Source organism: Nyctibius grandis, chromosome 5, assembly GCF_013368605.1.
Source record: "Nyctibius grandis isolate bNycGra1 chromosome 5, bNycGra1.pri, whole genome shotgun sequence".
In the NCBI taxonomy this organism is placed as follows: domain Eukaryota; kingdom Metazoa; phylum Chordata; class Aves; order Nyctibiiformes; family Nyctibiidae; genus Nyctibius; species Nyctibius grandis.
Window position 1 is genome coordinate 67,619,100 of NC_090662.1, and position 13,105 is coordinate 67,632,204.

The following is a 13,105-nucleotide window of genomic DNA, read 5'->3' on the forward strand; positions in this document are numbered from 1 at the left end:
GCAAAACTGGATGGCCAGTTCTTTCTTTCTTTTCCTTGACGGGGAGACACCGAAGTTGACACCATTACGAAATTTTAAGAAAAGTTACTAATTTTCGAACAAAAAAATGATGCTTTCCCTTCCTATTCCCTGCTGCTCTGGCTTTGAGCATAAAACATTTCCTTTGTTTCAAAAAAAATTTTTTTTTAGTGTAAAAAAATACATTTAAAAGGTTACAGGCATTTTAAAAGGCAGAGACTGTTACTGCAATTGCCATTCACACATTTGACAACTTCTTACCTTATTTGTCATTTGAGACATGATGGAAGTTCACTGTATGTTTGTTGACAAACAAAACATCCCTTGGAAAAGTGCTACACAGAGAACTTCATAGGTGCATCTGCATTTTTAATTCTCAGTTTGACTGACTGACTTCTCCATGCTCCTTTACAACCAGTACAGTACCAGTGCGGCTTTACAAAGCAAACAGCCTTAAAAAGCTAACCCTACAACCACTTACTCCTGAAGCATTACAGACAACATTATGACAACAACAACAAAAACTGAATTATATGCTTAAACTTAAGTTTTTTTCTGACCCATCCGAAATCTGATCTACAAGAATAAGTGACATCTGTGCAATGCACATAAATCTAGTCAAGTGCAGGTATCACGGACAGAAAGAAAGACAAAAATTTCAAAGCTGACAACAGGACTTCTGCAGACTCCACAAACATATTCAAAGAACAGAGCTGACTGGAAAATCAGTTAGCAAAAAGATATTCTGTGCATAAGGTTACACATATCAGTAAAAAACAGAAGCAAGAAAAGATGACAGTGTGCAGTTAACCTAATAACTGAGGTAGAGCATCAAAAAATTAAGGGAGAAACAGACAAAACAAGAACTATCATGCTATGGTACATATCACTTTTAGATGAAGCCAAGAACTTAAACAGGTGTCAAGAGCTACTGAATAGATTCAAGAAAAAGCTGAAAGAGCAGCATAAAGGAGTTTTTCTGCTGCATTCTAGCTGGAGTATATTCTAGACAAGCCAGAAAGGGGGAAGCAGCTTAATGTGACATTTTCAGTTAAAGAAGAGAAAAAGACCTGGAAAATACAGAAATTGTCTAAAATATAAATGGATTTGCCCATCTGAAAGATTTGACAGTTTGTCACTTCTCAGTCTCTCCACTCCTGTGAGCCATTCAAGAAAGGAATGAAGCCCAGAACACCACACAGGCACACACATTACGCTCTTTTGTTCAGCAAGAGGTAATTACACAAGATTGTGGTTGGATGTTAGGCCCACTCATAGAGTAACTAAAACCCAGAACGTAGGTTCACAGCCTTGTAGGACATATAAAAATATATGCTTTTACACAAATATTTGCCAGAAGCATTAAAATGCATATTTGGTAATATCAATATATTGGTAATAAGCCAAAGTACACTCATTTGAAGACAGATAGTGCAAGAACACCCAGAAAAACCATCACATAAAATTTAAAGGAACTAGTGCTCTATCAGAACAGACTTTGTACTGCCTCCAGCGTATTGCTAAGGCACTCTCTTGACTATACACAGGAAGGCAGCAAAGAGCCCATCATCCAATAATATGTGCTACATACCATGGTAGCGCATCACAGTCTTAAATAAGCATGGGGTTTACGTGTTTCTTAACACGAAGTCACATCAAACCCATTCCACAGGCTGGGAAAAAAAACAAGAAAGCATGAAACCAAGAAGTTCACCAAAACTTCAAGATCTGATAGTGCATATTTTCTTGTTTCTATGTAACAGCCTTCAGATACTCTTAGACCAAGTAGAAAGGCACTCCCAGACCAGACCACAGCTGGGAGAGGACAACAGTCTCCCGCAATCCTGTCCCTTAGTCATGGCACTGGGTGAGCGTGCAACTAAATCCCAGAGAAACGTGGCTGTGGCCAGCTCCTGCTGGCTTGCTCACTTTCCACGCTTAGAGTTTCAGATTATCAAAGCAGTTCAGTGCTAGCACAGTTTTCCTACCAATTGCATGAGAGAGCTCAAGCACAGGAACCGCTGTGGATCTTCATGCAGATCAAGATTTGAGAGAGCTACAGAGTAGTCTGTCCCACCTTTGTATCAGTCAGTCAATACTTTCCTTCTCATAACAATTTCAGAAATTACTTCACTTGTACCCTAGTAATATTAGCACACAAGACTGGCATTTAGTTAAGCCTGCATGTAAGCTGAGAAATTGCCAAGACAGACTAAGAGAGCAACACACAAATGCAGAGAAATACTTGCAAGAGAGAGAACCTGCAACCGTATAAAGACCTTCAGACCTTTACTACAAGCAGTGGCCAAGTTTTGATGAACTTGTATTAAGCTACTGTAATCCAAAAAAGCTGTTGTGCTTCTAGCTTCAAACAACAGTACTGGCAAGACCAGTAGTAGCCTAGTTAAAGATATTAATGAGGGGATGCTTTTAAAGGTATGACAATTCTGCTTTGCCAGTTTTTACAATTTACAAAAACCCTTTTCATAGTTTCTATTATACTGTGGTTTGAGCCGGGGGAAAGAACAAATCAACTCAACGTGTGTACAAGCCAACATCTGAAATACTGAAAGCCTTCCTTTCATCCTAAAACGCGGCAAGAAAACACCCATGTGTAATAATTACTGTTAAGTAACACCTAGATACGCAACCTAGTTTTAGCCAGCCTTTTTCTTTTGCCGTTGAGGGGAAGAAAGAAAAAAATAAAACACAACAAAAAACCCCCACAACCATGGTTTTTCTCTGCTGCGAGCGCTGAGCCCAAGAGATGAAAGGCAAGCCCAGAGCGCGGCCGGCTGCCGCACGGCACCTCTCCCCGACGGGAAGCCCTCCCCGCCGCCCCGCTTTGTTAAGCGTCCGGCTGCGCCGGCGAAGTGTAAATCCCCGGCGCGGTCAAGGCTTTCTGGGCAACTTCGGGGTCCGCCGGAGGCCGGCTCCGCTCCGCAGCGCTGGGCCCGGCCGGGCTGCGCAGCGCTGTGCCGCCCCGCGCCGGCAGGGGGCGAGGCGGCCGCCGCGCCGCGAGCCCGTTTTTGTTACACGGGGGGTATTTAAATGTCTCTGCTGTCAGTCACAGGGCACGTCCCGCACCGCCGCCAGCTCCCCGGCCGGCACGCCGGCGCCGGGGCTCCCCACATAATGGGGGCGGCAACTCGGGAGCCCCAGCCCGGGCCGAGCCGCTTGAGCCGCGGGCCCCCAACTTGCTCCTTTGTTTAACTGCCCGTGAATCCCACACCGCCGCCGCCTCCCTCCCCCGCTCGCCGCCGGGCCTTTATTATTCACACGCTCGGCTCGCAAAACACACGGGAGTCGACGGCCGCCGCTCGGGACCGGGTTGGAAACGTCAAAGCGGCGAGAGAAGCGGGGCGACCCTTCTCCGCTGCCCTCCGCCAGCCGCCCACCCCAAACAAAACGCCCGGCGAGCCAAGAGCCCGGGCCCGGCCGGGGGAGAACCCCGGCACCCGGCGCGGTGCTTCTTCCGCACTCCGCCGCGAAGAGACCGCCCTGTCCCGCGAGAGACCCCCCGGCGGAACGGGGCGAGAGGGGGACACGACGCCTCCCCAAAACCGGCTCAACTTTAGGCTGGCGCCGCCGCCGCCAGTCAAGCCGCCGGCCCGGGAGCCCCGCATCTGTTGCTCTTTCATAACCGTCCTCCCCCCGCCCGGCCGCCCCCTCGCAAGCGAGGACCCATGTGCCCAGCGACGGCAGCCTCGCCGGCACCGGCCGCTGCCACCGCCACGGGGGGGAGCCGGAGCGGACGAGAGCCCGTCCCCCCCCGCCCCATGCCGCCGCCGCGCAGCCATTGTCCCCCCGGCCGTTACCGGGCGAAGGGGGGGGGGGGGGGGTGACTGCCACCGCCTGTGCCCACTGTCCGGCCGACCCAGAGGCTTCCCCCCCACCTCCGCGCCGCCCAGCCCGGCGCGGCTCCCGGCTCCTACCTGCCGTGGAACCAGTCCTTGCAGATGTCGCACTCGATCATGAAGCGGCTCACGTCGTAGGGCTCCCGGCACACGCAGTACACAGGGGTCGCGGCGGCCGCCGCCGTTCCGGCCATCTTTAAAGAACTCCCTGACTGAGGCGCTCGCTCGCCCGCCCGCTCCTCCTCTCCCTCCCCCTCCCTCCGCCGCGGTCGGCGGCACCAATAACAACAGCGCGCGTGCCAGCCCCACACGCCGCGCGCGCCCCGCCGCCGGCAGGCAGCCACGGGCAGGCGGCGCGGGAGCGAGCGAACAACAGTGCGCGGGGGCGCGCGCACGTGCGTCACCCGGCCCCCGCGGAGGCGGGAGGAGGGGGGGAACCGCCCCCCCTACCGCCCTCCCCGCACGGCGACCGCCCCCGCCGCGCCTGCGCCCCGCCGAACGCCCGCGCCCCCCCGCTAGGCCCGGCCGTCTAGCCCAGCGGCTTGCACTGAGCGTGCGCGGGGGGAGCGGGCTCCCATTGGGCGCGGGGAGGGGGGCGCACGTGCCGCCGCCCGCACCTCCCCGCGGGAGGCGGGGCGCGGGGGGGGGGTGAGGCACACGCTGGCCCTGCCCCTCCCCCCGGCAGTGTCACGCGGGGAGGGAGGGGGAAGGGCAGGGTTCCGCGAGGACACGGGCAGAGGGAAGGCGGGCGGCGGCGCGCGCCAGCTCCCCCTTATGTAACCGCGGCGGAAGCAGCCGAGCGGCGCCGAAGGCGTCCGGGGGCCGGGCTCTGCTGTCGGGCTCCGGCCGCCCGCGCAGGCGCCGGCCGGGCCCCGGTTCCCCTGCCCGGGCGACAGTGTCTGTGAGACCGGGCTGTCCGCCGGGGCGGCGTGAGGCAGGGGCCCGCCCCGACCCCTCTCCGGCGCTTTGCTGGGAGTTCCCCTCAGCCTTGGCGAGCGGCCGCTGCCAGGGAGCGGGAGGGCTCGGCCCGCGGGGGCGGCCGGCGCTGATGTCTGCCGGAGACCCCTCTGGCGTTGGCACGGCTGAGGGAGCGGCGGAGCTGGGCCGGAGCAGGTGTCGTGGAAGCGCCGGCGGCGCCGCCGCCTTCTGCCCCGCCTGGGCCTGGGCTGCCGGCTCCGGCCTGAGCTTCCCTGGCGGGAACAGCCGCGTCCTGCTCGCTTGTGACCATGGGACCCGCACGGGCCCACTCGAGGTCGTCGTCTTTGGTTTTGGCTTAGTTGCTCATGTGGGTTCAATAAAAGTAGCTGAACACCCAAACAAGGCTTGTAGAAAGTCAATGAAATAGGACTTGTTTACCGCGTTTTTTGAGGAATGTTCCTCCCAACTTGTCCGTGCACAAACTGAACGTCAGACGTTGAATACTACAGTAGACATGCAGTGGGGCTTTTTCCTGGAGGGGTTTGAGGGCAGAGGCACGTCTGGTTTTATGAGGTCTAGGCAGGCCAATGTTTTCATGCTGTTGAGCTGGGGTTTGCAATAGCTTCATTTCTTGTCAAGCTCTCTGCGTATGTTTGTATCACCGTTCCATTCCATGCAATCACCTGTTCTTTCAGGACACAAAAGTAACACTGACATCATACATCATCAAGGACAAAAAAAAAGTAGAGTTTAAAATGGAGATGATTATTTTTTTTCTCCTGCTGGCAGGTAGAGTCTCAAGGACCTATGGAAATTATGTTGTATAGGGGAACAGGGAGTCATATCCTTCACGATGAATGTAGCAATTCAAAAGTGAAACAATGAATATGGTGAAGTGCATGTTACTATGATCATAACTGTAATAGACTAACCGTGCATACAGCATTATAATTTTACATCCCATGCCCTTAACCACCAGTAGCCACAAAAAAACCATACACTGCACGTTTGTTTGGCATGGGGAAGCTCAGAAGTAAATGTTTCCTTTCCAGGCTGTTATTGTGAAGCTAGCTAATGTTAACATTTACATAAGACAGCAACACGAGATGATGATTTGGCAGCAAATTGAACAGCAAACAATGTAAAACAAATAAATCCAGCATGTGGGCTATGTGACTGATTGACTGGAGAATTAAGTAGAGAAATATAGGAAATGTAAAGGGCATCTTCAGGAAATATTGGATTCTCAGATCAAACTCTGACCCACTTAGAAAGTGCATGCAGTTCTGACCTGTAGTGGGTGTTCCAGTGCTCTTTGTTTTCCAACACATGGCAGTATTTCAGCAACTCAGAATGTGGCCACGGACACATCAGTCCTCTAAAAAGCCGATGTTAAGCTTCATAGGGGTAACAAACACCAGCAAGGTAACAAACAATGATTTCAGGGTTTCTGGAAATAATACATACCAAGAGGCTTTCTCATGAAAAATACTGTTTTCCTTTATTAGTCTGATTCAAAAGCACACCCAGGAAGAGGCTTATTAATAGTAGGGCCTACAAGCTCTCACAGACAATATACCAACTACTAAGAGACAACTGTTCAAGTTAAAGTTCTTATTCTGTTTGTGCAGGAAAGCATGAGTATATGTAGCCACGCTGGAGTCTGAAAACAAACAATTCCTTGCTCCTTAGTTTGCTGTATCTTAGGTTGTCACGTGGCGAGTTTTATCTTGAAGTCGCAGTTACCAGCTGCAGTGGTAACTTTATCCAAAGTGGCCATAAAAATACATACACATCGTATTTCAAGAGGTGTCTGCGAACAACAAAACCCTTGATTACCGTGGCGAAGCACACTGTTGGATATTCCCGTACAAGTCGGGGGTGAGGCTGCCTAACTTGCGTTGCGTGGGGAGGAGACCTTGTTTTGTTCAGGGTGAGTCCAGTGCTGCTGGATTGGATGAGGAAATTTTCACTTGACATAGAAGAAAGTTGCCCAACGATGTGAGTGCAAAGAATGAGGAAGCAGGCAGGTCTCGACACTCTGTGGGGACCTTCCCTTCACCAGCTTTAATTACCGACACAAACTTAGGTTTTTGGGAAAGAAAGAAGTTGTGACCTTGCAAAACAAAGCTCGCCGTTTAATAAGCACTTTCTCTACTGCCACAAACAACATCCTTTTGCTGCTGTGATTTCTCTCAGAACAAGGTGTGTCAGTGATTCAGCCTGCTGTGGGCACTCCTTAAGCAGGTAGGGAATATCTACCTCATCTGTTGCAAAAACCAGGAGCATAAAGCAGCTCCATCTCCCCCTCAGTCTGATCTGCTCTTTGTCAGCTTTTCTCTTTCCAAGCTTTCTTTCCAACTACACTAAACTATACTTCAATGTAACACAACAAAAGTTCAGAAAAGCCAAAGACCACACGCTGTAAGAATTACAAAACCACTTTTAATGAGTATTCTTCCCAGAAACTTGGAGAGCTTTTATATGACAGTCTTATTAAATGCAGTTGAGAAACAAAAATTGCAATACCAACCTTGAATGTAAACAAATAAATGAAGCCAGTTTAAAGCCCAGTCCCAGAAGAACTTCAGAAGCAAGCTCATTTATTCACACATTGACACCTGAAGGCACTTGGAGCCATACTCCTCTCTGTCCTTGGCTCCCAATCAGCTAGCCACACCAATGTGAATTATGGGGTGCAGAGCGCCTTGTAATAAGCAAGGCTAGGTTCATATGCTTGGCCCCTGGATGAGATCTGACTGCCAAAAGCAGGAGAGGCAGCAGTGCCATAGGGCCGAGGAGGCTGAAGAACCAGCTCTAGAGGAGCAAGTAGCTCTGGAGATCCAGAGGCAGGAGGACAAGGGGTGGGGACGGTGATGAAGACCAGTGGAAAGGCAGTGAGAAGTAAGGAGACAGGAGCAATGAGGCTTGTTTAAAGAAAGAACAGGGTCACTGAAACACATCAGCCATTCTCAGGCTTTTCTAATCATCCCTGACCCACCTCTGCTTTTCTGTGACAGCTTGCCTCCCTGCTGTCTCACTGATGTACAGACAGTGTCATGCAGCTCACTTGCCCCACGCTCTAGGTTGCACCCAGCCTACCATCCCCTCAGCAGCTGGAGCAAGCCAGTTTATCCTTCAAGCCATGCCCCAAAAAAATCTTGCCACCCTAAACCTTGCCCTGTTGAGTACAACCTGTGACAAACACAACTTCCAGCCCTCACAGCCAGCAAGCCCCACTGGCTGCCCCCAGCCCCGTGCCCAGACTCCAGCAAAAAACTTAGAAACACAGTCACGAGGGCTGGGACTGGCAGGGATAAACAGCTCTGGCAGTCAGGGGTATGCGCCCATATGTAAAGAGCATCAGGTCTGTAAATGCTAAAGCCAGGGTTAGAGATCGGGACACTGAGGACTGAGGAGCACCACCCCTTTCTTCGCCCCTCTGGACAAGCTCCATTGCTGGTACTCAGCGAGGCAGAAGGCTTCGGGTTATGTTTAGGGGAGTGTTGGCTGATAGTTTATGGTTAAAGCTGGAATCAAGCTTTGGAGTAAAAAAGGCTGAAACTCTAGGATTATTCCTGAATGACGTGAAGATTGCAGAAATATGATAAGATCTGGTACCCAGTTCTTGTCATTCTGGGACAGGGCTGCAAAGGCACTTGAGCTAACCAAATCAAGTGGCTTCCCATGAGGTCTGGAGGGATGATGAATGCCCTCAGCCTTAAATTTGGGGTGAATTATTGCCATGGGTGGACAGTGGAGGCCAAAGAAAATGTCAGGAATAGCGAGTAGAGCTTAGGACTGAGGAACGAGAAGGATAGGAAGATGAAACAGTCCCCTAGGACTACAATACATGCTTGTGCATATGGCTTATAATTAGCTATCAGACAGGTATGGCTCACTGTTATACGGGCCAGTATAGAGTCAGGATGATAGTGGTGTTTGGGTCATGGTGCTAAGTACAGGTCACATTAGCCAAGGCCATTGCTAGGGGTTGAGTGTAAGATTTTTTCTGTGGTTAAAGTTACTGTTAGAGATCAAGAAAGCAGGGTCTGTGGAACTCGTTTCACCCTGCATGCTCTACCGAATACATCTGTAGGCACATCATCTTCTGATCTCCCAAAAGACAACCCTCGCCATACAACATCCTTCACCCACAAGTCTATTATTGTCTAGCCGTTCCCAGTTCTTCAGCAAGGTTCATGGTGGGCTGAGGCCTGGTATCAGCAGGTAAAAATGGTTTGTAGGCAGCTCTAGGGCACTGGGCTATGATTACAGGTAAGAGGATAAAGATGGGGGAGCAGGGTAGGAAGGCTGCCAGAAGGGAGAAAGGGAAATTTTCTGGGACTTTTGTCACTTCTGGGTGGTGGCCGAACCACACACGTGGACACACAAATATGCCTACTTGTCTCTTGGGAGGAGAGGGAGAATTCACACCAGTCAGTCAGAGGTTGGTGGCTCTCACCCAGCAGCGCATGGCTGGTTAAACAAATACCAGAGATGATACTCAGCAGACAAAGAGATGGCCCAGGAGCAATCGGGACTAGGGAGAATCAGAAAAAAAAAAATCAGACATTAATGGACATTTCCAGAATAACATGAAAATAATCAGATAAATTGTTGGGAAAACATGGGGGCAGAGGTAGTTTCCCCATGTTTGGTCATTTCTTCAATGTATTTTTGTACATCTTGGAAAAGCACTCATTTTAAAAATTATTTATTTATTTTCACATCAAAAGGCTTAACGTAGCCAAAAAGCAAAGTTCTGGACTAAAAAAAGTGTTCCAGTTCCCTGCAAGAAACTGCCCGAAGTATACCCAGAACTGGCAATGTGATCTTTGCATCTGCAGAGAAAATACTGAGTCACGTTGTCAGCCCACACACATCTAACAAAAATAAAAGCAGCCCAACGATTCAAGATTCACCCACTCATCATTTAAAGAAAACACAAGTCATTCAGTCATGCCTCATTCTTCAGAGACCTTTAGAAAACACCCAGCACAGGGAACATTCGCCCACGTCCTGCCCACGCGTCGTTTCGAATCAGCGATGTCGTTTGCGACTCTTTCACTTGCGGGTCTGGACGGTGTTTGGTTGAGCATCCTTGGAGGAAGTCGCCGAGACTTAAAGGTTTCTGCTGAAAATGCGACATGATAGCTGCAGCCTCAGCCCTTCTGTTAGCGATACTGAAATGGTGTAACGTGGTGTAGCCGGCTTGAATCCCTGGAGGAGGCAGGAAATAGCCCTGTGCTTCATTGCATAAAAGATCTGGCAAACTTAAGCCATAGTTTGTATAAGATGGTACTGTATGCTTCCTTCAAGGGTTAATCCTGTACTGAAGGATTATCTCTCCCTGAACTGGGCTCCCCAGTCACTCGGCACACATTAGACCGAGAGGTATTTGCACAAAGATTAAGATTTGGGAAATTACCCAGGAAATCCTCCTCCTTTTACCCCTTCCCACACCATCGTCCCCTAGCAAGAAAAAACAGGCTCCTGCATTTCACCCGGCTGCTGGCAATCTCTCTTCCTCCTTCAGGGCTAAAAGCTGCTTGAAGCATTAACAGCTGAACCTCATGACGGAGGGGGAGACGTCACTGCACGGAGGACGCCGAGTTACACAATCTCTGTGGTGCTGAAAGCAGTGCTGGAAACTTGTCAGGAGCCCAAAGGCCAGAGCTAATTTGTATTTTCTTTTACACAGCATGATTTCAATCAGAGCAACAAGCGCCTGGTTGTGTTTTATGTAGAGTGTTATAAGTAGAGACAAGTTAACAGAGCAGCTAGGGGCAGGACACGCTCCAAGGGCAGTACAGGGAGGAACATTAGACGGGGAAAGGAACAGCAGGCAAGTCTCCTACACCCAATTTATCAGCATTTCCTTGATTCGACAGGAAGGCCACGTGCTACAAAGCAAGAGGCTAAGAAGCAACTTCATCAAAATGCTGTGATTGCCTAATTCTCTTTATAAGAAGGGGGGTGTGGGGAAGAGAGACCTGCAAAAAGTTTGAGGACAAGCTTATTTGAAAAAGCTCTTCCCAGAGGTTCTGGATGTGTCATCAAGTAAAACACGGCATTCAGGAAGCCCATCTCACTTACAGCCAATATTTGACAGCAGTCAAGTCCGTGTGACCTCTAACATAAGCTCCTCCGGCTTCAGCTGCAAACAGGTGTGTGAGAGTTCCCCTTTACAACCAATTTTCTGCCTCGCTGAGAGCAGACAGTGCAAAGGGCTGGCACAGCTCCTGAGCACCACTGTTCCCAATGCAGGCCCCCCTCCAGCACCCCTTTTCCACACTGCGACGGCCAGAGAGCGTGAGTTGGGAGCCGGGTCCTCGTTTGGTCACCTCTCCCCGGCCGGGCTCACAGTCATGCCCCCTTCCTGGGATGCAGCACTGGGGTGCACTCCTGCGTGCTGCCAACGTGAGCCAGAGAGGGAGCGGGAGCAGCAGGTTAACAGGAGAGTAAATATGCCTTGGCGTTTCCTGATTTGTTTGCTTTGTAGTCTTTGTAGGTTTACTGGAAACTCAGAGGTGGGGTTTGCCACCTGGGGAGTGCTATCACTGGGGAAAATTCTTAATTTCATCCTTCCTCTCTCTACCCACTGGGAATAAATGCTCCTTTCCACTTCAGTTCAGCTTCATTCCTTGAAAGCTGAGAAAAGAAAAGAAAAAGAAAGAAAAACATAAAACCTGGGACCTTTACTTTGCTCTGGAGTGCGATTTAGATGTGTTGTTCGATGTCAAGTTCAGGATGCATGTTAGGAATATTAAAGAAAAGCAGTCAGACAAGTTTAGCTGGAGCTTCCTATATTCAGTCCGATAAACCCTACCCCTGGAGCATTATCCCACCGGCTAGTCCCTTTCCATTGTAGCCCCCAAAAATAGCACCTCTTTCCATTGTAGCCCCCAAAAGCAACACCCTCTCTTCTCTCATCCCTTCTCCATGTCCTCCTTCACCCCCCTCTCCCATGCATGTTTGTCTCCCCGACTCAAACAGCTCCCCAAGGAGCTCAGGCACCACCGATGCTTGGGGATGGGGAAAAGGGAAGAGAGACTCGGCTGAATATGCAAACAATCCCATGTGCACCCCAGCATGTACAATCCAGGTCTTTGTCAGCGTGATGGAGTATGCTCCATCCTGTTTGTTTTCCTTCCCTGGTGTTACCAGGCGCATCTTTTCCATATGAGCATTATCAAACACTGAACCTGAATCAGCCTTTTCAAGACAGAGGCTGATTTCTGCCTGGCTAGTATCTGTCCACCAGCTGCGTATTTATTGTGTTCAAAAATCATAACCAATCATAAAATCTAGTGTAAAATCTACAGCTGTCACTAAAAAAAAAAAAAACCACTAGCATCAAAAGGCTTTTCCATGTTTGATTTCTGATGCCACTAAGGCACCGGGTGGAAGCGTTTCCACTTGCACGAGCAGCCCTGCTTGGACACAGCCCCCTGCGACTGGAGCAAGACTGTTTTTGCACTTCAAGGCAGCGCATTTGGGATGCTGCCTGCCTTCACACCGCAGGGACGCATGTGGTGTGCGGGTGTCGGCCGGTCCCCCCTCTCATCGCCCTGGGACAGACGGACACCCCAGGGTGGGAAGGACGTCGGGGCAAAGGTGCAAAGCACTTTTGCAGCTCGGGGCGGAGGTGGCAGCCACCGGAGCGGCACCGTCAGGGCCCTAGGCCTGGCAGACAATATCTCTCTCCCCACTCTCTCTCTCTCTCTCCCTCCCGGCCGCATCCGTTGTCCCCAAGACGGAGGAGTCTCATGAATCAAGTCAAACACCCAGTGACAGGCTGGAGAAATCTATTAACATGCACGCGCCGCAGCACGTTGGTTGCCAGCCCCTGCCTCGCTCGCTGCTCACCTGCCCCTCTCACCCCACCAGGCAGCGCGGGAACAAAGGAGCAGGGGAGGACGGCAGCGGCTGCCCCCCGAAACGGAGGAAGGCAGCGGCTGGAGACAAAGCTCATTCACCGGCCGCCATGGGTGTGAGGAATGCTCCCGCTCGCCCTATTGTCTGGGGTCCTTTGTGCTCCTCTACCTCTCCGGTCCCCAACCGCACAGGCAGAAATATTGGGAGCACGACAGAAATGGCTTTGTTGAAGGAAGCCCCCGCGTGCGAAAAGCCTCCTGCCCTCACCACGCTGTACATGCCCGTCTGGCACATGGGCCCACACTCTTTCTGCCCCAGAGGGCAGGTAGGGTCCCCACCACACTGCCCCAAACAGCGCAGCCTGGCCCAGGGCCAGGAGCCAGGGGCTGCAGAGCAACACGGACAGACATGTCCATGACACCCCAAACATG

General features: G+C 51.0%; 2 protein-coding genes across 6 annotated transcripts in view; both read right to left on the reverse strand.

The window, feature by feature from the left end:
- The window catches only part of KDM7A (lysine demethylase 7A), an 81,207-nt gene extending 76,991 nt beyond the window's left edge, over nt 1-4,216 (reverse strand). The window contains exon 1 of the mRNA XM_068400897.1: nt 3,954-4,216. Within this exon, the coding sequence (XP_068256998.1) occupies nt 3,954-4,069 (116 nt within the window). The 5' untranslated portion in view covers nt 4,070-4,216. The remainder of the gene's footprint in view (nt 1-3,953) is intronic.
- Nucleotides 4,217-7,273: 3,057 nt separating this feature from the next.
- The window catches only part of SLC37A3 (solute carrier family 37 member 3), a 51,831-nt gene continuing 45,999 nt past the window's right edge, over nt 7,274-13,105 (reverse strand). For 4 of the 5 annotated variants that reach the window (XR_011048309.1, XR_011048304.1, XR_011048307.1 and 1 more), the window contains one exon: nt 10,472-11,447. The gene's annotated coding sequence lies outside the window, so the exon portion shown is untranslated. Of the gene's footprint in view, nt 10,017-10,471; nt 11,448-13,105 lie in introns of those variants that run through there. The other variant, XR_011048305.1, reaches the window with a different exon arrangement.